The 26,848-nt window shown below is 44.1% G+C and overlaps 1 protein-coding gene across 2 annotated transcripts; it reads right to left on the bottom strand.

Annotated features, from left to right (window-relative positions):
- Positions 1-4,239: 4,239 nt before the first annotated feature.
- Positions 4,240-11,145, bottom strand: DCSTAMP (dendrocyte expressed seven transmembrane protein). 2 transcript variants are annotated; one of them, XM_063080143.1, is made up of 3 exons: positions 10,117-11,145; positions 4,676-4,984; positions 4,240-4,321 (listed from the first exon to the last, which is right to left on the bottom strand). In XM_063080143.1, exons 1-3 carry the CDS (start codon positions 11,143-11,145, stop codon positions 4,247-4,249), a joined length of 1,413 nt encoding a protein of 470 aa, XP_062936213.1. In that variant the 3' UTR covers positions 4,240-4,246. The 2 variants fall into 2 exon arrangements, with proteins under 2 accessions (XP_062936213.1, XP_062936214.1); XM_063080144.1 differs by lacking the exon at positions 4,676-4,984 and having other exon boundaries at positions 4,297-4,321; positions 10,319-11,145.
- Between the last annotated feature and the right edge of the window lie 15,703 nt (positions 11,146-26,848).

The following is a 26,848-nucleotide window of genomic DNA, read 5'->3' on the forward strand; positions in this document are numbered from 1 at the left end:
CAGCTCTCGGACAGGGCTGCATGGGAGGGGAAGTCTCTCACAGCAGGACCACCCAGTGGCAGCCAGGGGACCAACATCCAGAAGAGGAGGAGGTTAAGGGGACTCCTGGGGGTAGAGGCAGATGGGAGGGGGCTACACGTCTAGGTGATGTCACTCAACAGAATGGCCAAGAGTGCCTAGGTCAGAGAACTCAGAAGGGTGGCAGTGGGTTGGAGTCTTCTCTTACCTATTGCTCTATCTTACCTATTGCTAGCAGATGTGGGGTGAGGCTTCTTAGGTTATGTAAAGCAGGCAGCCTCTAGATGGCTAAAAATCTGTTTGTTTTTGCTATTTTAAAAATAATTGAACATGTAAAACTTTGGTGCTGGCAGGTGGGTTTTTGAGCTAAAGGGTCTCGGTCTACTGTAAAGAAATAAACAACGTAGGGGCCAATAAACAAACGCTACCTTTTTGGCCCATTTATGTAACATACCTACTTTGCAGAGCTGTAGAATGGGTTATATATAAAGATGTTGGGTGGCCAGCACTGTGCCTGGTAAGTGGTTTTGTTAGAATTGCCCACAGACAGGCAACAGAGGGCTTGAGGCTGATACCAGAGAAGAGGGTCTAGGGAGGCCCAATAGCCAGCCCCAAACCACCCAGTCTTCTTACCAGGTTCTTGACTCCACCACAGGCAAGAATTCAGGAGCAGAGTCACAGTAGAAAGTGAGAGCAGGTTTAATGTAATGAATAAGAGACACGGATTTCACAGAGAGAGTGCAGCCTAGCTTCAGAGGTTGAGCAGGGCCCGCACCAAGTTTAATACAAAAGAAATACACATTCACAGACAAAGCACGGGCTGGCTCGAGAGTGAACAGCAGCCTGCTAAAGGCAAATCTGATATAAAAGAAAGAAATACACACCTCAGGAGAAGTGCGGCCCCGGCCCCAAGAGACTGAGCAACAATCTACCTCCTACCAGGATTCTGCTTTTATGTTTGGCTATCTAATACATAGTCATGAAATGTAATGAATATTCAATTAAGGGGGAGTTCCTAGTTGTATAACAGGTTATGTAACAGGTTTGCACATGCATAGTTGGTTTCTTTTCAGGGCATGCTCATTGGTCAAATTCTGTCACATGCACCAAACACATTCAAGAACTTTCTGTGCTCTTTAGCACCTCTGGTGGAAGGTCGTTCAAAGGATAAACTCCATTTTACTGAGATGCTCAGCTACTAGGGTTATATAGCTCCTTTCTACTGAGTATGCCCTGACATCGGATTTGCATAAGTTCAATGTCCCAATGTTGGTACCCAAAATAGGTGCGATGAGCAACAGTAACTCTCCTCTAGGAGAGGGCCTAGAAAAGGGGCTGGAGACATTGGGGAGTAGCTTGAAACCCACAGGTATGTCTTGTAACCTGAACCCACGGAAACTGAGCACCTCCTTTCTCAAGGCCAAGGCCCCAGGCTGAGTGGGAAAAGACCCTGACTGTGCCCTCTCCCCTTCCTTCAATGTACCAACAAGTATTGACTTGTCCCTCAGGCTCCAAGATCTGGAAACCTCTGCGTTCTCTGAGACCCTGCTGACTGGTAGTCATTTATATCACAAAATTGTTGAGATGGCTCAACCCCTTCCCTGACAGGTATTAGGGGAAAGAAATGAAGCATCTGCAAAACTTGCTGTGAGTGCCCGCATTCTGAGAGCTGTTTGAAGGGAGCATAAACTCTCGGTCTCTCTCTTGCTGTTTTTCATGGAAAACTTTCCTTATGTCCCTGAATTTTCCTAGTCTATAAAATGGAAGTGATGCTAATACCTGCCTCATAAGCATAAGTGAGATAGTACATGTAAAATGCCTACTCTGGTACCTAAGATAAAGTTTACTCTTCAAAATATGTTCCTTTGGGGGCATAGCTGTTCCTTAGAGTACAATTCCAATTATGACATGTAGAAGAAATGATGAAAATAGAAAATCACTATTTGGTCATTACAGTAATAATTTTTGCATCCTTATATACTAAATTGGAAGGTAAATATACGATAAGAAAGAGGATGTTTGCATAGTGCCAATGTCTCTCCCCACAAGATACTTATTAATTACAAAGGGAAAAATAGTAACTTTACAGAGGAATAATCTGCCAGATACCACCTTAGCCAAATGATCGACAGTAAATTTAGCAATCTCCTCCCCCTCCTTCCCTGCCCTTCTCAGCCTCTGGGTAACCTCTATTCTGCTACTTCTATGAGATCAATGTTTTTAGATTCCACATATGAGTGAGATGATGTGGTATTTGTCTTTCCATGTCTGGCTTATTTCACTTAACATGTCCTCTGGGCTCATCCATGTTGTTGCAAAAGGGTTTTGTTCTTTCTTTATGGCTAAATAGTATTCCATTGTGTGTGTGTGTGTGTGTGCGTGTGTGTGTGCGTGTGAGTGTGTGTGTGTGTGTGTGTGTACCACCTTTTCTTTATCCACTCATCTGTCGATGGACACATAGGTTGATTCCATATCTTGGCTATTGTGAATAATGATGTAATAAACATGGGTGTGCAGACATTGCTTTGACATACTGATTCATTTTCTTTAGATAAATATCCAGTAGTGGAATTGCTGGATCATATGGTAGTTCTATTTATATTTTTTTTAGGAACCTCCATACTGTTTTCCGTAGTGGCTGCACTAATCTACATTCCCACCAACAGTGTATAAGTCACAGTTAGTTGGAGGAATAATTCTAGTGTTCCATTGCACGGTAGGGTGACTATAGTTAAAAATAATTTATTCTATATTTCAAAACAGCTAGAAGAAAGGATTTTAAATGTTCCCACCACAAAGAAATGATTTATGTGTGAAGTGATGAATATACTAATTACTCTAATTTGATTATTATACATTGTATACATGTATTGAAACATCACCATGTATCCCATAAATATGTACACTTATTATGTGTCAATTTTTTAAAAAGGAACTTCCCTAGCAGTAAGACATCAAGTGCCTCCTGCAAAGAAAGGCACATATCATCACTGCTATATTCGCATCAAAAATACATCGCCCGGATTTAATCTTGAGGAAACATCAGACAAATCTAAATCAAAGGACATTTTACAAAATTACTGGCCAGTACTATTCAAAAGTGTAAAGGTCATGAAAGAAAAAGAAAGTCTGAGAAACCATGCCCGGCTGGCCAAGACTAAGGAAGCGTGACAAGTGAATGCAATGCAGGATCCCGGACCGAATCAGGGACCAGAAAGAGGATGTTAGCTGACAAATGGCAAAATCTGAATAAGCTCTATAGATTATGAATTTTTTAATGTTACTTTTTTGGTTTTGTATTATGGTTATGTAAAATGTTAACACTGGGGATGATGGATGAAGGTTAAATGGAACTCTGTACTATTTTTGCAACTCTTTTGTAAGTGAAAAATTTACAAAATGGAAGTTAAAAAATAAACAAAAATTTAATGTTTCTTTACTCCCCCCCCCCAATTCTGGGACTTTAGAGATAATAGAATCAGTATTCAAGAAGGTTTTTCTCTCTCCTAGGTATTTTGAGTATAGTTAAAGGTGAAAAGGGCATGAGGTGTGCATTTTAACAAGCATTTCCTGTGGTTTTGATGCACACGGTCCCTAGGCCATGCTGTCACAAACAGTGGGCTAAAGGATTTGCTAGGAGAGGGAAAAACAAAAGAGATCCAGGCAAGTCAGGGGGTAGCAGCGGAGGTGGTGGTAAGAAACTAGGAACTGCAGGAAATGGCTTTCAGAAAGTTTTTGAATAAGGGGACAGGGGAAAAGAGACAGGTGTGGGAGCAGGGAATAGCTATGAAATAAGGGCAGAGAAGGGACAGAAGAGTTTAAAGATACATTGCCGGCTTTATACATGTATGTTCTCGACATTTGCTTGTGAGACTGCAGTAGGGATTTCAATTGTTTTCTTTCTTTTTTTTTTTCAGTTTTTTTTTTCTTTGAATATTACTCTGCTCATCACCAAGGGGTCCATTAAGAGTCTAATACACTACGAAACATTTCAGATCAAGTGCTTCATTTGAGAGACAGACCACATAACCATTTGCCTGGCAGCCCTTTGGCTTTGTGATGAAAAGTAGTTTGTGGCATAACCAGGTAATGCAAGGTGGCCCTGCAAACTCAACCCCCTGATAGGACCTTGTACTATAGTTCTCTTGTTAGGTGTGAATAGTGACCACCATCAGTGGACCTGAGGAAATTGCTGGTGCGATGTGGCTGAGGAGGTGCTCAGGGTCTCTCATGGATTGTCTTCACCTGCAATGTCCTCTTGTTTCTTCCTAATCATTTTTAGGACTGGAAGCCAGAAATGAATCTGAAGAGACAGAAAAGTGGATGAATGAGCATTGGAGTCATTTCAAATGCCTCTGACACAAACTTTTCATTGTGGGGTTAAAGGTGTCAGGAAAAAGTGCAAAAGCCTTTGAAATGGACAGGAAATCTTATCCCCAGGGGTTACCTTGCAGAATTTTCTGGACCAACATTCAAATCACAAAGCTAAGAACCCTAGGCTATGTACATGTGTTAATTTCCCCCCTCCCCCCATGTCCCATCTACTGCTGGGTACAAGCCTGATGTGAAGTCGAAGAGTGTTTCAAAATCCCTTGTTCATTTGCCTTTTAAACTCAACACTTCCTTAATTAGAGCTTACACTGCATCTTGGCCCTACCTTTGTAAGGTACAGACTCAGTTTCCTTGTGACTTCTCCCAGAGGCTCCTTTGATCTCTTCTTAAGTAGTTTTGCATGTAGGTATTGGATGCGCTCCCTCTCCACGCTGGGGTAGAAGGATGAGGATACCAGGATTTTAAGTTGCATCAGGATAGAGGACAACAGTCCCAGCATCACTAATATCACAAGAATAATACTGAGAGGAACCCAGGTCTTAGATAGAAGGAGCTTTGGCTTTGGGATGCAGCTGGGTTCAAACACAGATATATTAAAGGAAGAATCATGGATGATGTCTTGAATACTTTGCTTCTAAAATGAAAGAAAAAAATAATCAAGACCCATGCCATTTTTGTACTCAGTCCTTGCCTTTCTCAGTATTTCCCTACAACTTGTAGCATTTATCTTCAAATATGCAGGGAGCTTTGGCTAAAGGAACTATCGCATCTTTTGTGTGTATGTGTGTGTTATGATTGAGCAAAGAGGAAGGGATGAGTCTTATTTGTAGCTATTGAAATATTTCCAAAGTGGGTTTGTGGAAATATAGATCCCCTCTTGAGAAGTATATGAAATAATTTTGTCTACTCTATGCCTTCTTTAGAGAGTTACAATGTCCACTAGACTGCTGAAGGCTCTGAGAAGAAGGCAGAGAAATCTGTTTAACTTTAGCTGGCAGTTCTCCTAATAAATTTGACCACATAACTCTTTTTCATGGAATTCTTGTTTCTACACTTTTAGGGCACATGGGGCTACCAAAAGATGAGAGAGTCAGCTAAACTGGGGGGAGAAGATTGTCCTCCCAGTCTGGACAAACACCCTTTCAGCAGATCACAAGGTCACAAAGGTGTTGAAGCACTAAATTATGTTCTAAATCAACCTGGAGTTTACATGGTGTGCAATATTCCTGTCCACGTTTATATGTTGACCCCAAGGCACTTTACTGAAGGAGACTGCAAAATCCTGTGTATAGAGGGCTTAAAAATAGGACATTTTCTCATCTCTCTTGGATGCTCATGAGGGGTGCATTCCTTTCTGTTTGAAGAGGACAAAGCAGTTGCCCTCAGCAGACTGACACAGAGGGCAGACGATGACATTGAGCCACCCAGCCAAGCCACCAGCAAGAGAAGCATGTGCTGATTCAGCTCTTTCTTTTCCCTGACCTGGGAAAGTCATTTAATCTCTCAGTGGATTTGTTTTCTAATTTGGTAAAACAGGAATTAATGGGCCAGATCCTGCCCATGAATAAACTGCTCCCAGTGTAAATTAAACACCTTGGGGATGGAGCATTAACCTTATAGACTGGAGCACTTAGTAAGTTATTATCACCCTAGCACCACAGAGCCCTGGGGCCAGGAAGAGGTACATGAGTTCATACCCAGAGAACACCATGCACCTTGGAACTACCCCAGTGCCTGTGAAGAATCTGGAAACCCCAAGCCTGGGACCTCTACACAAATGTCAAGTCAAATCTGTAATATCCCCCAGCACTGTGCCTAAGCAATGAAAAACATTTGTATTGCCTCTGCTTTTCTCTTATTAAAAAGACAGTCAGCCCACAATTAAATAGAGAGATTTCAGTCCCCAGAGCAAAGGCATGCACTCTTTTTAATACTATTGAAGAAACAAACACATCGATTGAGTCAGTGATGAGATATTCTGCAATAAGAAAGCAGCGGGTGTTCGGGCTGGGAAGAAGTTATTTAGTCTAGGAATTTAACTGGGGATTTTGCAGTTGGGAATCAGGGCTTCATAAAGAGTGAGTCAACATTTTTGAACAGGGTTGGTTGAGGGTAATGTGGAAGGCACATCTTTCAAAATGCCAAGCAATATTTTAAATAGTACCTTGATGTTTTTAAAATATGTTTACCTCTCTTAAGTAAACAGTTTGCTGAGGCAGCATTGAATAATGGATGGAGGTTAGGCTCTGGTGTCAGACAGTCCTGAAAAGTTAATGCAGCCAAATGCCAGCACATAGTAGATGCTCAATAAGTAGGAACTATGGCCATTTATACTCACAATGCCCATCTATACAGCTATTTCAATTTGAGTCATTTCTCTCCTTTATTTCAAACATTTGTTTAAAATCATATGAAAGTGTGAGAGAAATATTGGGAAAACCTTGAGCCAATGTTTCTCTTCCTGCTTGACTTCTTTGAAAATCTGCAGCAATGGAGAAGACCAGCAGCCTCCAAGGGCATCCTGGGATAAGGACAGGGCATTGCCAGTCACGCGGAAGCTGCCTGCTGGCAGCACAGTCTCCCTGGCACAGCAGGGGAGAGCGGGAGAGGCACTCTCATAGCAGTCTTGGACTTGCATCTGCTCTGGTGGGTGCCCACCTCCCTGCTGTCCTGTGTGTACGTAGTGCCTCCCCAACCAGATATGAGCCCTTCAGTAGAGGCCAGCGCAGTCTGGACATCTTTGCATCCCCAGTACCCAGCAGTGCCCAAAGATGAATGTGTCAGGACATTGTCATTGGAAGGTTTCTGGGCTTTTTTGGAAGGCAGAACTTGCTCTTTTTCCCCGTCTAAAACAGGCATGGGTATTGGCTGAGAGAGAAGCAAAGTAGGAAGGAGGGTGAGAGAGAATTGAGAAAGAAAGACACTGTGAACCCAGGAGGACAATGGGAGGAAGGAGAGAGGCCCTTTTACCAGCCACTCCACAAGATCAAGCATGTCTGAAACTCTTGTTTGGCTTTCACTTGAAACACTGCTTCCATCATCCACCCGCTGCCCCAAATATCCAGAGCAACGGGGTGCCTTGTAACTAACTGAACTCTTCAGCGGAGGCAGAGGGCTCAGAGTAATCAACTCTGAGCAGAAGCCCAGGATTAAGAGGGCAGGAGCCAGGGGACTGTATGTGCTGAGCCAGAAGGAAAGGGAGAGAAAGAGTGGATGCAGCAGGAGGATTCCAGATCCTGAGAGATAAAGAGAGAAAATGAAAGTGAGGTTTCACAGGAGTGTTTACAGGCAACGTTGTTGCCATTTCTCCTTTGATTTCCCTAGCATCCTGGCACCACCTATTGTGGCTTGATAAAGAGGAGGGCAAATAGGACACATGGAAACAGTTTTTGGTGTTTTCACCAGCCTGGGCTAGTGTACGTAGCCCCAGCATGCATCTCACACACGTGCGCACACACACGTCCACTTGCACACACACGCATACATGCACACACATACACCCTCATGCACATACCCCACCCAGCTCAGCTTCACAATTTCTGGGTTTCAAAAAAAATAAGACAGGGCTGGCCAGTTAACTCAGTTGTTTAGAGCATGGTGTTCTAACACCGAGGTCAAGGGTTCAGATCCCCATCCTGATCAGCTGCCAGAGGGAAAAAGAAACAAAACAAAACTGAAGGCAACAACAACAACCAAAAAACAAACAAACAAAAAACACAATTGTCTGACAATATTGAGATCCTCTAAAATGTCAACATGATCACAAATTTCTACAGGGAAAATGGAAAAGACAAGATAAATGACAGGATGCACAAAAACCACAGTCTCCTCTGGTGGCACACAGCTGTGAGAGGAGGGAGAGGATGAACACAGAAGAGGACAGATTCCTCCAGACATATGAGGCACCAGCTTAGAGAAAGACACTATCTTGGCTAATGAAGATTTTTCAAAGATCATCCAATGGTGATTAGAGATTACATTTCTGGCTTCATTCTTTGGGTGATGAGTTTGGAACAGTGGATCTCTACCTTGGCTGCACAGTGGAGTTACTCAAGGAGGTTTTAAAACTCTCTCACCCCAGTCCAGTTCTGGGTTTGTTTGCTGTTTGTTCAGCTTTGCAGTGGAGCAACTCCGCAGCCAAGATTGAGGACCACTGATTTAGAAGGTCCTTGCTTTCCAGCACCTAAGCCAGTGTTTCTCAAAGTGTGGTCTATGGACCACCCACTCTGAAATCACATGGAGTGCTCATTAAAAGTGCTCTCCCATTTAAGACAAATTTCTGTAAATTGAGGCCTGATATTATGCATCCATCCCAGTAATTCTTAACACACACTTAAGGTTGAGAACCACTGACCTAAGCAATCTAAGGAAACCAAAGTGTAGCTGGGTAGCATTTTTTAAAAAGTGGGTGTTAACAGGTACTGGTGCCAGCTATATTATTGAGTTACTTAGGAGCCCTTTTTAAACAATCATTCTTTTAAACATTGCACCGGAGCATTGGGAGCCCTCCTATGTTTGATAAGGACTCAGGATGTACAGAAAAGAAGTTCTTACCCAGAAAAATGCTCAGTCTGAGCATGAGAAGTCAGGCCCTAAATCCTGGTGTCTTAGGTTCATGCCAGATACTCCTGCTGGAGAATCAACTTTGTATCCAACATCAGAGACACCTATTCTCACATTTCAGTGTTCATTGACTATAGGAGACTGAAAAATGGCCCTCCATAGTCTCTGGAACCTGTAAATCTTACTATTTGGGAAAAGGGTCTTTGAAAATGTGATTAAGTGAAAGATCTTGAGATGGAGAAGTTATTACAAATTGTCCTGGTGAACCTTAATGCAGTCACATGCATCCTTTAAAAGGGAGGCAGAGAGATTTTCCACATACGATGAAGAAGGCAACAAGGAGACAGAAGCAGAGATGGGAGTGATACAAGCCAAGGAATAGCAGCAGCCACCAGAAGCTGGGAGACACTGCTATGGCTTGCCTGTCTCCTCCAAAACTCATGTGGCAACTTAATCCCCAGTATTAAGAGGGTGGGAAATCTGATTGTGTAATTTCAGAGGTCGGGCCTTTAGGAGGTGATTGATTGTAAGGGCTCTGCTTTCATGAATGGATTCATCCATTCATAAATTAAGGGATTAATGGGATAATGGATTAATGGGTTATCATGGAAGTAGAGCGGGTGGCTTTATGAGAAGAGAAAGGGAGACTTGAGTGAGCACACTCTTGCCCTCTCCCTATGTGATGCCTTGTGCTGCCTCAGGACTCTGCTGACAGTCTCCCCCAGGAAGAAGACCCTCACCTGGTGCACCCCCTTGGCCTTGGACTTCCCAACCTCCAGACTTGTCAGAAGTAAATTCTGTTTCTTTATAAATTACCTCATCTCAAGTATTCAATTATAAGTGACAGAAAATGCCCTAAGACAGAGGCAAAGTGTAGATTCTCCCCTAGAGTCTAAAAAGAATGTGGCTCTGCCAACCACACCTTGATTTCAGCCTAATGATATTGATTTCAGATTTCTCACCCCCAGAACTATAACAGAATGCATTTCTGTTGCTTTAAGTCACCTAGTTTGTGGTAATTTGCTACAACAGCCAGAGGGAAGTCATACAGGATCACACTCCAACATCAGGACTTCTGCATGCCAGGCACCAGGGATCCAAAGGTGAATAAGACACTGCTCTGACTCAGAAGGCTCATGATCTTTCGTAAGAAAGACCAGCAAATAGCCATGATACACCGCGAGAAGCGCTGTGAGCCCCTACCTCTCTGTGCAGTTTCAAGTGCACCTCAAGCCCTGGCAAGCTTTGGAACTGTTTGCTCACTGAGAAAATGAGTCGATACAGCAGATAATCTACAGCTGCAAACAGCACCCAGATGCAGAGATGGGTGAGTATGGGGAGGAAAAACAGCCCCAGGTTTTTCCTTTCTTTAGGAGTCAGACAGAAAGATGGGACGACAACGTACTTCTTCCTTTCCTTCTTATTCAGAGGGAGGACACAGGGCCTTTGTTGATGCTTCTCCCTTTCATCAAACAGAAAAAATTGTCTGGTGATGTAGATGTTTTCATACTTCCAACCACAAGGGCCCAAAAATCGCTTCATGAAGAGGCCAGTGCTGAGTAGGACCAGCAAAAGCCCCACAAAGGCAAGTAGCTTCTGACCCAGGGAGGACATCACTTCTGACATGGTCATCATCTGGTACAAGACCTGGAGGACGTCCCCTTTAGTGTCATTTAGCTGTGCCTCCAGAATATGGCTGGGACTGAAAAGAGAGACAGCCAGGGTCTGATTCCAAGAAACAAGGTCATCGAATAGACTTAGTGGAGTGGCAAGGCCATAAATCCATTGAATTGCTTCAATGTATCTTTCCAAAAGTGGAAAATGTATGGAAAAGCTCTTTGCCCTTAAGTTGCAAGTCATACTGTCCAGGAGCCCTTCAAAGTTGTGGAAAATATTTTCCACATGTCCAAAGATCGCTATCCCTGTGCCAGCTGCAATCAAAGCATTCCTGCCTTCACGCAGGCCACAAGAGAGAAAGACGAGAAGTATGAAACACCGTGCGTGCTTAGAGCCACACAGCAGGATGCATGTGATAACCCAGGAGGTGGCGAACGCCATGGCTGATGACAGAAACCAGCAGAAAGCCGCAGAGAGGAGGCCCACTGAAACGAAAGCGACAAGACAGCAAACTCCCAAATGCTGGAAAAAGTCCATCCATCCAGGGCTTCTTGGAGACACATAAGTCTCCCAGAGACGCAGGAAGATATCAGTGCCTAAGGTGCAGACATCCATGCTCTCTGTGTCCCTGGAAATGAAAAAGAATCCAAGGTCAGAAGTTGCTTTCAAATGTCTTCTGTCATTTGTAAAGGGCACGGTGGTGGACTGATTACAAAAAATGGCCATAATTCTTCACCCCTCCGTGTCCACCTCCATGGGACTTCACATCATCTCCCACCAAGAGGTGAAAGAAATAGGATCCATCAAGAGGTGGGGTCTATTTCTCCCTCCCTTGTATCCAGGCTGGACTTGTAACTTCTTTGGCAAATAGAATGTGGCAGAAGTGACCGTGTGCCAATCCTGAGCCTGTGAGTCACTCTATATGCTCTCTTAGAACCCTGCTACTACCATGTGAACAAGTCCAGCTGCATTCATCTCCTATTGCTGCTCTAAGAAATTGCCACAAACTTCATGCTTTAAAGAAACACATATTTATTCACTTACAGTGCTGGAGGCCAGAAGTCTAAAGTGAGTCCACAGTGCTACATTCTTTCTGGAGGCTCCGGGAGAGAATCTGTTTCCTTGCCTTTTCCAGCTTCTAGAAGGTGCCTGCATTCTCTGGCCCATGCGCCCTTCTTCCCTCATCTTAAAGCCAGCAATGTTGCACCTTCCCTCCTCTCTGACCTCTGTTTCCATCCTTACATCTTCTCTCTATGACTCTGATCCTCCTGTCTAAGGACCCTTGTGTTAGCATTGGACCTGCCCAGATAATCCGGCATAGTCACCCCATCATAAGATCCTTTGCTTAATCATATCTGCAGAGTCCCTTCTACCATGTAAGGTAATGTATTCAAGGTTCTGGGTATTAGGACATGGACGTCTTTGGGGGACCATTGTTCAGCCTGTTACACTAGGTTGGACTGCTGGATGATGACAGGCACTGGATCAGTCAATTCCATCAACTCAGCCAATGGCCATCTGCTATGAGTTGAATGTGTCTACCAAAATTAATGTGCTGGAGACTTGACCCCCACTGTAACAGTGTTAAGAGAGTGGGTAATCCAATTATGGTTGTTGAAAGGTGGGACTTTTAAGAAGTGATTGGATCACGAGGACTGTGCCATTCATGGAGTAACAGGTTGATGGTTTAATAGATTATTAGGGAGCAGTTCTGATGGCTTTACGAGGAGAGCAGGTGAGCATGTTAACTCTCTAGCTCTTGTCATTCTCTCCATGTGATTGCCTGTTTCACTACGGGACCCTGTAGAGAGTTTCCACGCAGAAGAAGGGCCTCACCGAATACACCCCCTGGATCGTGGACTTCCAGCTTCCAAAACTATAAGAAATAAATTTCATTTCTTTATAAATTATGCAGTTTCAGGTATTCTGTTATGAGCAAGAGAAAACGGACTAATACACCATCCAATTGCCAGACATGTAAGAGAGGCCATCCTAGACCAACCAGTCCCCAACCAGCCTACCACTGATCACAGACATATAAGAAATAATACTGATTTATTTTGAGCCACTGACTTCATATTGTTCTGTTAGGCAGTAATTGTTCACTGATAAAGGCAACAATACTATATCACAGGCCTTAATAGTTGAAACAAACTCTAAGCTGAAGGATAGGCTGAAATTTCAATAAACTGCATTATATAAAATTACTCTTTAACAGTCATCTATTTTCTTGTGCTCTTCTTTACAGACCAGAAAGCCCACCAAAGGCATCCAGACAAACGTGGACTTGGACTGAGGCCACTGCATTTCTGCTCTGCAGCCATTGCTTCGTTCCCCCTCTGCCCCTGCCCTCTGAGTATTGTTCCCTCCTGAGAATCTCACTGAGTTAATCATCTTTTCTTTTTTCTCAGATCTGAATAGTTACAGTGAATGTACTAAGGGTTGCTTCCACCCTGTCAGTCATGTGGATTTCAGTCTGTGATGCACTCAAAGAGACTTGAGTTCATCTGGAATGATCTAAAATAAATGTGAGATTTTTCTCTCTTGATTGACATAAAAATATCTAATGAGCATTATACCACACGAATGGGATTTTAATGAGGACATTGATCGATTTTAAAGCACTCTCAAATAAATCTCTTCTCACATCAAATATGATGGAGCTGGATTTATGGAGTAGCTTAGTACTGTTAGAACCAGTGGTTTATGCTCATGTAAGAGGTGTATCTAAGTGTTGGTTTGAGGGCATGAACTGAGCACCCCGAGGGGAGGAATTTATTCTCTGACTGGGCTCAGGCTGAATGAGGTTAATGAAGGGCAGGAATAAGATGAGAGAAATAGGCAGGTTAGACATAAACGTGTAAATTTCTCCAGCAAGAATACAGAGGGCTTGCAGTTCCTGGCACATAATCTGAACAGAAATGCTCAGAGCAGAAAACGGGTATGAGGAGAACTCAGGTATTGAAGAAAGGTCATTACCATGTGGAACTTGCCTTAGCAGAGATTCATAACTCCACATACAAGCATGCTCTTACTCCATCAGGAGGAAAGGAAATTCAAATGATAATTAGAATGGGACCAGCAAAAGGCCGAAGTTCTTTTTTCCTGCAAGCTAGCGTTCTTTTGGAATCCAGTCGGAGACTGGACTGAAGGCTGGCAGTGCTCACAGGCACAGCCCCTGGGGAAGATAGAAACAGGCATTCCCAATGGTCCCTGTGCTCCTGACCTTCCCCAGCATTACCAACCCAAGTCAGATCTGCTGTGCTGCATGGGTGGGAGGACCTGGCAGGCAGGTGGGCAGTGGGCAGGACCCCCAGCACCAGCGCAGGCCAGGAGCAGCTGCCTTTCCCATCAGCCATGCCTAGTACACTTTCTCTGCCATTGCTTTGATGTGGCCCCAAACCTTATTGGACTAATTGATATGTAATAGGTATTCATTGCCTATTGTGTTGAGGGCACTTTTCATAAGGTACCTTTCTGCACTCCCTTCTCCGCCCCCCAGGCCCATGGAGATGGATGCTCTTTGCATTTTACACAGTGGAAACCTAGGCTCTGAGTGCTTATTGAAATTTGTCAGTGGTCATGTAGAGTAGATGGGACAGCGGGATTCACACCAGGCTTTTCTGACTCCCGGGTGGGCCCTCTTCCCTGCATTGCACCCGGATTCCATGACTCGGGGTTAGGTGACAGAATGCTCAGCTCGCTGTGTTTGCCCCTGCTGGAAACTTTCTGCCAGTGACTATAGAGCTGACCTGTATATTACAGACCTATTTCCACTATCTGTTCACTTTTTTTCCCCCATATCAAAATAGTTGACCCTGTAAGGATTTGTGTCAAATCAGCAGATTCTTCTCTAAAGCAAATCAGAAATCCCAGCTGTTTTGTTTTCTTTTCTAATTTCCTTTCTGAGGCACCATTTTGCTTGCTTCCTAAAAAATTAATAATGTATATTCTTGATTTATTTTTCCCTTCTCTTGCCTTTATCTTTGTAGAGTAGCTTCTTTATACAGACGTTTCTCCAAAAGCATGAAACGGATTTATACACATATTAAAATTTTAACATTCTGCAATAAAATCTAATATCAATTAAATAAGATATATGGCTGCAATTTGTCCTATAAGAGGCACGTGTTTTCTTAACAAACAGTGGCTCTAATGTCATCCTCCTTATTTGTGCTGAACATAGGACATCACCAAAAAACACCCAAACTGTCAGCAGTGGGAGTACTGAATGCATTCTCTCCTATGTGGGAGCTCAAGCCACAGAGCAGAGCTTCGGATCACGAGCCCAGAGGCTGATGTTCAAGTCTCTTCCTCTTTTCTGTTACTGTTACTGTTGAGTGTAGCGTTGATTTCTTCCCCATTCTCTATTCCCCATTTTCCCTACTTGACTATAAGACCCACCAGCTCCTTCCTGGTGAGGCTTATCAAGGGGAAGCTTAGCAAGCACCTTGAGATTCCCTGGAAATAAGGTGCCCAGTAAATGCAACTTCCACTCTCTGATCTTTAGGCAAATTGAGAACTTAGAAAATTTAGAAAATTGAGAACTTCCACTCTCTGATCTTTAGGCAAAGATTTAGTGCCCAGGCCTATGGGAGGCTTAGAGAAAGGGGCTGGATTAGACGACCTCCCAGCACTGGGATGCTATCCATGCCTCCTTTAGTCATCTGCTGATTTCTTTCTTCTTGCTCCTGTGGAGCTTGACCATTCTGCTGATCTTTCTTCAGATATCCTTCTGAATTCTTCCCTTCTAGACAAATCAGTGAATCTGAGTTTTGACAAGCTGCTTGCTTGTTTCTTTCTCAAAGACTGTGTCAGGCAGATACCCATTTCATTTTCAGTGCTGGAGGGAATCTTATAGATTAGAGTTCCTTAGAAATGAGTATGTAATCACGTGGGAAATCTTGTTAAAATGCAGACTTGGATTCGAAAGGTCTAGGGGGGCATCTGAGATTCTGCATTCCTAACAAGTCCTCAGGTGCTGCCGATATGGCTCATCTGAGGATCAGGCTTCAGGAGCAAGCTCTAGAATTCAGCGCGGTCTGATAGAACATTCTGTGATGAAAGCCATGTCCAACATGGTAGGTGCTAGCCACATGAGACTACAGAGCACTTGAAATAGGGCTAGGGCCATGGAGGAATTGAATTTTTAGTTTTATATAATTTTAATTAAATTTAAGTAGTTTACATTTATTTATTTATTTTTTAAAGATGACTGGTAAGGGGATCTTAACCCTTGACTTGGTGTTGTCAGCACCACACTCTCCTAAGAGAGCAAACCGGCCATCCCTATGTAGGGATCCGAACCTGTGGCCTTGGTGTTATCAGCACCACACTCTCCCAAGTGAGTCACAGGCCAGACCTAATTAGTTTACATTTAAATAAACGACTGGTGTCTGTGTATTGGTTAGCACAGTTCCAGATGATTGATACCTAACCGGCTGATTTTCACAGTTGAGGAAAATAAAACCCTAAGAGGCTAAGGGACTTGCCAAGGCCATCCTGGCATCGGCAAAGCTAGGAGTGAGACCCCAGTTTTCCACTGCTTGGAAACACATTTGTCATCTCACCAACATCTCATCTCTGACTTTTCATGAGCCCTATTTTAAAATCCTTACTAGGGCTCCTAGGTAATGGAGCTAAATTTCCTACATACCTGTCATAGTCTACCAGGGCTGCCATAACAGAATACCACGGGCTGGGTGGCTTAAAGAACAGAAATTTATTTCTCACAGTTCTAGCGGCTGGAAGTTCCAAATCAAGGTCTGGCAGGGTCAGGGTCTGGTGAGGACCCTCTTCTTGGCTTGTAGACAGCTGCCTTCTCTGTGTCCTCACATGGTGAAGAGAGGAGCGTAAGTTCTCTGATGTCTCCCTCTCTCTCTCTCTCTCTTTTTTCCATGTTGTATTTGTATTATCTTTAATTAAGTACAAAGACCTTCCCAGCCTGCCATCTAGAGATCGTTTCACCCACGCTTTGTTTAGCTGCCAGTCTCTGATCTCTCTCTCCAGCAATGATGAGGCGGTTACCTTTTCTTCTTATAAGGACACTAATCCTGTCCGATGAGGGCTCAACCCTCATGACTTCATTTCATTTTTAACTACTTCCTTAGAGACCCCATTTCCAAATACAGTCACACTGATGTTTAGGGCTTCAACATATGGATTTAAGGTGGATACCAACCCTCGGTTCATAACAATATCCAATTTGCCTTCAGGCACCACGAAATACATAATTATAAAAGTGGACACACTCCAGCTTGTGCCTCTGTCCAAGACTTAGTGCAACACTACTAATAACAGGTAATAGTTATCGATATGTTGCTAAGTGCTTGGCCACTGTTATAACATCTGATATACATACATGATTTCCAATCTTCAGGGCAGCCCTGTACTATTGTATCTATATCTTCTCAGATGAGGAAACTGAGACTTGCCCAAGGTCACACAGCCAATAAGTGGAAGAACCAAGGTTCTAACCCATGTTTAAGTGACACTAAGGGGTTGGGATGGGCAACTCCTTAGCCCCTCTTTAATACAATTTCAAAGAGTAGCCTCTAAATTTGGTTGCAATGTATTCCTAGGATCCCATCACGTACGCATAATGAAATGCATATTCAACAATGCAGCAGGAGCTCTCCTTGCACTGTCACCGGCATCCAGTATCCTCCACCTCCTTCCTCTGCCAGCACAGCCTCACTGAGCCTTCTGGAGCTGACTGCAGATCTCTCCCCAGGAGCGCTTCTGACCAGCTGCATCGTGCTGCTCATGAATACCCAGGTTTTACTCAGAGACTGGCACAGGTAGTGTTAGAGTCCCCCTTGCTCATCCCTTAGATCAGGGCACCCTGGATTTCAGGCCCATCCTGGTCTGAGGTCCAGTCCAAGGGGCCTTCATTCCCAACTGAGCCATCTCTACCAGGGACAGGGTAAGAGAGATGCATTCAGTGTTGTTCCCATCTTCTCTGTTGAGCTGGGGGTCAGAGTTGGGGGCTCTTCTAGTGCTGGCAAATCTGGGCAGTGAGGGCAACACTAAGCATTTCAAATGCCTACAGGGGTCAGACAAGTGCCGTAATGAGCAAAGGAAATAAGAGGATGCAGATACTCCTTGGGGGTGTGGGGTGTAGGACTGTAAGCAGTGGGTCTCTGGGGAGCTGCAGAGCCCCAGCCCCTTTGAATTTCAAGCCAGCAGCCCCCAACCCAGCAGATTTTCTTCAAGGCTCTTTTTAGACCCAGTTGTCAGATTTTCTAATTTTTTTTTTCAAGAGAAGTCAGAAATCTAGATTTCTTTGGGTGATATCTCCTGACTTAAAAAAAAAATACTGGCTCAAATTATTTTTAAATACTCTGGCTGGCTGATTTTGGCCACAGATGTCATCTGCAGCCCTCAGTCTTCGGATGACACTCGCAAGGTTTCCTCCTCTCTCTGCTCTGCCCCTCTCACCTCAGCCTGCCCCTTCTCCACTCCTCTAAGTTACCCTCCCCATTTTTTATCCTTTGGGACATTTTTAAATGATGTAAGCTGATTTCCAGTCTCACACATAAAGGTTTTTCTCTATGTCTTAGGAATATTTATTTTTGCCCAAAGATCTCTAACTCTATTTTGCCTTCCTCTCTTGTGCTTACTGAACTGAGTCCCTCCCTTCCACTCTTCGTTGTTTCTTCCGGCAGCTTCTAAAATTCTACCTGATCCCTTGAACCTGTAATTTCTCTTTATTTTGCCTCCATTATCAATAATGTTTATTGACTGACTCAACATCTTTGTCTCCCCAGGATAGAGTACCTGCTGCTTGCTTTTACCAAGAGCAATATCCTGAGAGTAATGACCACTTTCTTGCTTTTATCCCTAAACTACAACTTGCACTATACCCTGGACAGAAAAGCCTTAGCTGGAGTCCATGGCAGAGGATCACCAAGGGCCCCATCTCTCTTTCACAGGATTAAAGCAATTTTTGTGTGGCTGGGTGGGAGGGAAGCAGGAAAAGAACAGGGTTGGTGATGAGGAGCCCTCGTCCAAGCAGAGAGCCCTGCAGAGCCGTGCAGTCTGTGGATCCAGCCTGAGCCCACATTTACCAGCTTTTACACAGAGCAGAGCTGAGGCCATGGGAAAGAGAAGTGGCCAGACTTCTGCATCAACTCTGCACAGGCTAGCTAGGCTAGCAAACACCGCTGCAAGGTGCATAAGCCTCAATTGTTTTCCCTGGGGGATTAAATGTCACTGGTAGCAGCCAGAAACCTGGCATGGAGGGCACCACACTTCCAGCCTCCACCTCCACAGCCCTGTTTGCCCACCTTTTTTGGTGAGTCAAGGAAACCACCATTCTCCAGCACTGTACTTGGAGCACAGATCAACTCTCAAGGTGCAGAAGAACACATCATTGCTTCAGATTCAAGGCCTGGTCAGCAGCCATGACAAATGAAGCCATAAAATAATAATGAGAGCCTCCAAATGAATGGCCCACCTTAGGAGCTTTCTAGATTGGGGGATACTGCAGATGCACATCACCAACAAGGCTTCAGAGCTGGCAAACAGAACCCCACGGCTGGTGCTATTGCAAGCGTAGGAGGAATAAACGTGGCCTTCTGGGGAAAGGCCTGTGGACAATGACAGGGGATCTGTCCCATGGCTGCCCTCTTGCCCCATTTGCAGGGCACTCACCTCATCTGACATTCTGCAATTTCCATTAAGTGAGACCAGCTCATTCTGACCCTGCTCCCATGCGGAAGCCAGTGGCTTATGCTCAACAAGCCCAGATACAGCCTGCAGACATCCTGGGGAAAAATAAACCCAAACAGACAATTGCTCTGATCTCTCCGTGCTCCTCCAACCAGCTCTGCTCACCCACCGTGGAAACCTGGTTTGGGCCAGCATCCTTTCTCGCTGTCTTCATGACAGCGAGATGTAAATCTCATTTTAAAAGAAAATTCACTAGGATAGAACAGAATGGGAAACAAGCACTGGACAGGGACATAGGAGACCTGTGGTCTTGCATGACTCTACCCAAAACCGGTGGCATGACCTTGGATAGGTCACTGCCTCTCTTGGGACCTCAGCTCCCTTGGGCTAGCTGGGTTCTAAGGTCCCCGCAAGCCCAAGTGAAGGGTAAGGAAGAGCCAAAGGGCTGGCTCTTGGTGCTGGCATTTTGCAGTGACTTCTGAGACAGGATATCAAAGCTCAGCACCTGTAAGTGGGACAAAAGAAGGATGGAGGGTTTCTTTTCCTTTTCATTTTTTTTTAAAGCTCTTGCAAACTTATAATTTGGTTCAGAACATACTGTTCTTACAGACTGCCAAAATAGCTTGAGCAGGAGCGAGGCCTCTGTTTGAGGTGGAATGAATTCCTCTTAATGTTGTTTCATCCTTCTTGCCTGGGGAAAGCCAGCAAATGCCTTACTCTGTGAAAGCAACCTTCACACAAGAAAGGAAAGATTAATGAAAGCTGCCGGGTAAACAGAACAGCACTTAGGGAACAATTCAGTCCATCACTGAGCCGCCATTGCGGGTGAGGCAGGGCCGCTGTCCCTCAGCGAGGCCCCTCACCAGGCCAGGCAGATGGGCTCATAGGGATTAATTCTTCAAAAACTGGGGAACACGCAGTGCAAATTTACCCAAGCTACTCTAGTGAGAGCGTACTTATGCAGCAGTCTTCCCTGAGAGGAGAATATTCAGATACCAACATTAAAAGACTTTCTGATATTTCTATACATAGGTAGACTGTTGGGGGTAGAGGCGGGGGAGTCTTACAGTATCCTCTGGTCTCAGTTGTTTATACTAGCTTACCAAAACTTTTTTTTCAAAGCAATTTTAGAATCAAGATTACTCTGAAAGTTTACTTACTGGTTTCTCTCAGGTCCTTCTTTGAGTGCAAAAATTCCTTCCTGAGGGGCTGTGAGTCTTGATATAAGGCAGGAAAAAAGGAACCAGAAGTGACAAGATGGTCACATCGCCATGAATCAATCTCTTTATTTCCCCTGAAAAGTGACTAAGTCATTTAATATCAACAAAGGATAAAACTGATGCAAAGAGAATTACATATTATATTTTAAAAGTATATAATACTTTCTGGAATTTTCCTCAGAATAGATGTTACAGAAATCAATGCCAGTAAATGAAGAAATAGGATATTTTCAAACACAAGGGAGTGAGTTATGAAAACTAAGAAGGTCTTTCTCCCTCTATCCTCCTTCCCACTCACTCCTGTACTCCCCACCTCCATCCCAGCAATGGGGGAATTACAGGCCTTCGCCATAGCCCCTGCCATCCACACTTGAAGAGGCAGGTTGCCTGAAGGAGCCACCTCTGCACTAGTGACCCAAGACAGGCTAATAATCACTGTCATGCCTCTCACCGTGCATAGGATTTTCCACCTTAGAAATTTAGCTTCCAAGTCAAAAGGACCAGCCTACGTGGTTTTAGAGAATTAGGAAAACCTCAAAACCTTTCCACAAAATTATGCTTTAACCTTTTGGTTGAGACCATAATATATCTGCAAGAGCTTTATCTTAAAATTCATGGATTCCTGCTGAAACGCAAATATCCCTAAGAAGGGTATTGATTTAAATCCTATTACTGATAACTTTGGTTTGATGACTGAGTGAAGATGAAAGGAAATTTCAAAAGTTATCAAGTAATATTTTCAAAACTGTTACTCATGCAAATTTACAATTTAACAACTTTTTCTAAAAGTACCAAGTACATTGAGATATGACATAGCAATGCTTTACAAATAGTCTTTTGACTAGAGTCTTGATTTCCTCCCCCTTTCAAAATGTTTTCATCTAATTCACATACATAATCCAATATCTTCAACAATACAGACAAGTTCAAACATGCAGAAGCTGGCTGGTTAGCTCAGTTGGTTAGAGTGTAGTGCTGATAACACCCAGGTCCAGGGTTCGATCCCCATACTGGCTAGGTGCCAAAAATCACCCTGATTTGATCATTATACATTGTATACATGTATTGAGTTTCAACTCAGTCCCTCACAAATATGTATAATCAATATGTTTCAATTTTTAAAAAAAGATCCTTAATGTAATCAATCTGCTAAATCTCTGCCATATGAGGTAGCCAAAAAGAAAGGTAGAAAACACTTTTCCCTTCTCCCTTGGAATTTTGAAAGTATCATTCATTTTGATTTAATTCAATGCAATTCAATTAAATCACATCCAAGTCAACAGACATTTATTGAGACTGCTGAATGCTCAGTCACTGGAGGATGTAAAACCATAAAAATCCAACTCCTGATTTTTTAAGGAGATTACAATTTATTCCAGGGGAAACAAATAAATATACTATATACGAGAGAACTTCAAAAAGTTCATGGAAAAATAGCATTAAAAAATAATACAAGCCCTTCCATGGACTTTTTGAAGACCCCTCCTATATAAAGAGAAGTAGTATGGAAATACCCAGCCAGGGAAAGAGCATTTCAAATAACGGCTCTGGAGAATGCTTTATGGAGAAGGTAGAGCTTATGCGAGACCTTGAAGAATAAGCACAATTTAAACAGATCAAAGTAGCAGGAGTGAGTTTGAGCAGATAGAATGATGCATGCAAAGGCCCAGAAGCAGGAAGCTGCATGCCCCATTCTGGCAGATGTTGGGTCAGCTGGTGCTTCATGAAGGTCAAGGGCACCGGAATGTTCTCCTCCACCAAGGGCTTTCCTCATTTGGCACGAGGTCCCTGAAGAATAAAACTCACCATTGGAGTATGCAAGTTGATTTTAGATAATACACAGGTTAAAAAAAATAGAAATGGATTAGTTTTTTGTGTAACTTTCACTTTATGGCAAGAGCTACTGGTTTTTCATTTATTCTAGTGATAACAATTTTCTTTCACAGTAATTTTTAAGTTTAATAAAAGGTTGATACAAAGAAAAATACAAAATAAGTAATTGCATGGGTGAGATATTGAAAACCCATGTCAGACATCATGGTCAAAAAATACAAATAGCTGATACTTGGAGACACAGCTATAGAGCAACAGGCAACAGGGATTCAACAAATGGTGTGAAAAAATTAACGTGATAAAAAGTCAACATCACTAGAGTGGGTTGGAGGGAAGTGAGTGCAGGGGCTGGGAGCTGAGTTAGGAGGTAGAACCAGTGTTCTCCAGAAAAACAGGACAAATAGGGTGTGTATGTATGCATGCGGGTGTTTAGAAAAAGAGAGAGATGGAAAGAGACAGAGATTTCAAGGAATTGGTTCACTTGATTGTAGAGGCTGGCAATTCCAAAATCTGCAGGGTGGACTGGCAGGCTGGGGACCCAGGAAAGAGTCCACATGCAGATTGCAGGCAGAAGTCCCTGTTCCTTGGAGGGAGGGTGGGGGTGGGGGAGAAGACCACAGTCTTCCTCTTAAGGCCTTCAACTGATTGGCCCACCCACATTACAGACAATAATCTGCTTTACTCAAAGTCTACTGATTTAATGTTGATCTCATTTAAAAAATACCTTTACAGCAACTTCTAGACTTGTGCTTGACCAAGTATCTGATACCATGGCCTAGCCAATTGACACATACAACTAATCATCACAACCAGATATGAGTAAATAGAAAGGAAAGACAAAACCTAGGGATTTGTTTGTTTCTTCTGGGAAGAGTTAGCAGACAGAATTTAGTAGCTGGGGAAGAGAAAGGAAAGGAGTCAGAGATGACCTGGAACTTTCTGCCTGACCCATAGAAGCACGGAGGCACAGGTTTACATGGAAATCAGGTTCTGACTAGATGTCTGGATGGAAATATATGTCCTGTGACCAGCCAGGATCATGGGCCTGAGCTTAGGAGGAATGAGGTATAAGGACATGGAGCTGAGAATTAGCCCAGTGAGGGCCTGCAGAACAGCATCCAGAGCATTTTTGTTGAATTGAGTTACAAGTTGAAACTGAGATCGAAAGGATTCAGAAGGAGACAGTGTGGAGAGAGGAGTAGAAACGTGAGGATTGTGGTTTATGGTGTCCTGGGCTACAGGGGACTCTCCCTGCACTTGAAGAGCTGGGGCTGCTGCGGAGTCATTGGCTTGTAGAAGACATCCAGGCAGAGCAGGATGTGGCCGCCTGCAGTGAGTCAGAAGCGAGTCTCAGCTGCGGGAGGAAGGATGGTAGGAAGCAGGTGTTCCAGACAGAGGAGATGGCAGGGAGACCGATGAGAAGCTGCAGAAGTGTGGATATGACTGAAGTGTGAGGTGCTGGAGGAAGGAGTCACAAATGGGACAGGCAAGCCTGTCGGGGCCACAGCCTTGGCGGCCCTTCGTGTAAGGGGCTGACTTAGTCCTGAAAGTGAAGAGAGTCACAGAAGCAAGATGTTTTCATCTTGAACAAGAAGGACCACACTGCAGTGTGAGCATCTGATTGGGTAATCCAGAAGCAACATTGGTGGCCCCAAGGAAAGGAAGAGTCGGGGAGTGGAGAAGAGGAGGCAGGAGGGATCTTGAGGGTGGAGGAAGAATGAAGCCCAGGAAATGACCTTAGACTTTGGGCACTGGGAGGTCACTGGTGCTTTTGGAAGAGCCATTTCAGTAGAGGGGCAGGGACAGAAGCCACTCTGCAGAGTGTGATCTGGAGGCAAGGAGCAAACCAATGGAGTTACTTTGCAGTGGTGTTGGGGACGGGAATGAAGTGGGAGAAGGCAGCGGAAGAGATGCAATGGTTTTGGTTTGGGGAAGACTAGAGAAAATTTAGCATATCAGCCTCACAAAGGGAAACGGAGATGGTAGGAGAGCTGTTGGTACTCTTTGAGGAGGAAGGGAGGAAAGCTGAGGGTGTTTTCAGCCCTCTTGGGGAAGGAAAAGAAGGAGCCTTCTGTTCAGAGAAAGGGGAGAGGAGACAGAGGTTGCTGGCTCGTGGAGAGCAAATCTGGGAGCAGCTGCTAGAAGTAAGCACTGGGACGAGGGAACTGACAGCCCCCAGGGACCAGAGTGGAGCCAGGGACGTGGTTTTGAGAGTCCCGAGCAATTCCTAAGCTTTGGAGTGGAAGAAAATGGCCAGCTGGGTTTAGACCTTGGAGACCCCTACAAAGTGGTGCACTTAAGGTTGAGGGGCTGGGACAGGCAGATGAGATTCAGCTGTTCCTTCCAGATTTCTTTCCTGTGCTTTTAGTAAACTTAGAGAATAGAAAAGCTATGCTTAGCTGGGAATTTTAGCCTGATCAGCTCAAATGTTCCTTAATGACTTTTAAGTCCGCAATTAATGAGAGGGATTCTTTGAGAGTATCTACCTGCACTTCTCAGATAAATCGCCTCAGAGTAGCAATGGTTGAGAGGGTCTGATAAGCAGGAACCATCCTGACTCCAACACCAGGGCCTGGAGGCCACCAGCCAGCTACAGTCAAGGCCTGAACTTCCAGGACGTCACTGGGATGCTGCCTCAGGTGGCCAAAAAGGAGCAGTCACTGCCAAGATTACCATATGATCCTAGGGTCACTGCCGAGATTACCATATGATCCTAGGGTCAGGAGCATCTTCTGTTCTTTCTCCTGACATCAAGGAATCTCTGTCCTGCAGAGGTGCTTTTAGATTTGGTGAGTCACAGAAGCATAGATAATACGAGGCTCAGTTCAGACCCATGATTCATCCAGCCCAGGAATCCCTCTGGGGAAAAGAGACAGGGAAAGGTAGTTTTGTGAGGCTGTGTGGCCTGACATAGACAAGGGTTGTCACCTTGTCTGTTTTGTACTTTTGACACTTTAAAAATTGCTATAGTCAGTTAAGTTTTGTATATTACATAATAACTAGAGGACAGGATTTTGAATGTTTTTGCCACAAAGAAATGATAAATGCATGAGGTGATTAATACATTAAGTATACTGACCCGATCATTATACAACATATGTAAGTATCAAAACATCAAATTGTACTCCCTAAGTATGTATAACAATGTCTAAATTAAAATTTTTAAAAAATTGCTATAGTCTTTCCTGAATAACCTGTTAGAGGTAATAAGTTTCACATGCTGAGTGAAAAATATGGGAATTCTGTCCTGAGTCCAGTTGTGCCCTCTGTGTCCTAAAGCTCTCTCCTTTTCACTTCTGAGTGACATTTCCAGGTGTGTTTTTCTGTGATTGTCAGTTCAGTCTTTCACAAGGATAGAGCTTGTCCGTTTTGGCCATTTCAACCCTGCAGCCTTCCAGTGTCCTGCACTTGCTTCTGGATTGAAGCTGCTTCCCATCTCAGCCTTTTGTCCTCCCCAGGTCATTGTCTAGCTCCATCTGCCTTTTCTCTTGTTCAAGTCCACTTTTCAAGCATAGCTGCGCACGGGGCCCTGTGCTGGGTTCCCAGACGCCCCTGATGGAAGAGGTGATTGCAGAAGCTCACGTCTGGCTGTTAAGAAAATGCACGTGTGAGCAAGTCTGGAGAGAGAAAGCCTGAGAAAGCCTTGGGGAGGATCCCTGACCCCTCTTGGGGATAGAAGGTGGAGTAAGGGAGAGCCTGAGAGAAGTGAGAGGATGAGGACTAGCTGGAGAAGGGACATGAGGAAAGCCACAGAGCCCTGGGAGTGCCAGAGTGGCCCCGTGGCTGCTCACCGGGCAGCCGTCTCCCCTCCTTTGTCTCTCGTGGTCAGAACTTGACTATATGGCTCAACCCTGGCCAATGGGACCAGAGAGGACATCTGTGAGGAGCTCATAGTTTTCCTAGCCCTTAAAAAGACATGCGTAGGAAGGAATATGTTCATCTCTAGCAGACATGGTTGTGCCTTCATGTGACCTCTGCGATAGCTCCAACAGTTTTAGTGACACGAGGGTAGAGTCAGAAGATGGGAAGTACCCGGGTCCTTGATGGTGTCTTTAACCACTGAATCAATCTCGATGCTCCCAGACCCCTTTATGAAAGACAATAAATATCCCAATTTTTCAAGCCACTTTTTAAAAATAGACTTTTTTTAGAGCAGTTTTGGGTTCACAGCAAAAGTGAACAAAAAGTAGAGTTCCCAGATATCCCCATACCCCACACATGAATGGTACAATTTATGAACCTACATTGACAATTATAATCACCCGGCGTCTACATCAGCATTTTCCCTGGGTGTTGCACATTTCATGGGTTTGGACAAAAATGTAATGACATGTAGCCACCATTGCAGAATCATACCGAGCATTCCCCTCTCTGCTCCTCGTATTCATTCCTCCCTCCCCTCTAAGTGCTGGCAACCTCTGATCTTTTCACTGTCTCCATAGTTTTGCCTTTGCCAGAACGTCATTTAGTTGGAATCATGCACTATGTTACCTTTTCAGATGTCTTCTTTCTCTTAGGAGTATGCATTTAAGTTTCCCCCATGTCTTCATGGTCAAGCCACTTTTAAATATCCTTTTATTAAGGGTGTAATT

This window comes from Cynocephalus volans, chromosome 15, assembly GCF_027409185.1.
Source record: "Cynocephalus volans isolate mCynVol1 chromosome 15, mCynVol1.pri, whole genome shotgun sequence".
Taxonomy (NCBI): Eukaryota; Metazoa; Chordata; class Mammalia; order Dermoptera; family Cynocephalidae; genus Cynocephalus; species Cynocephalus volans.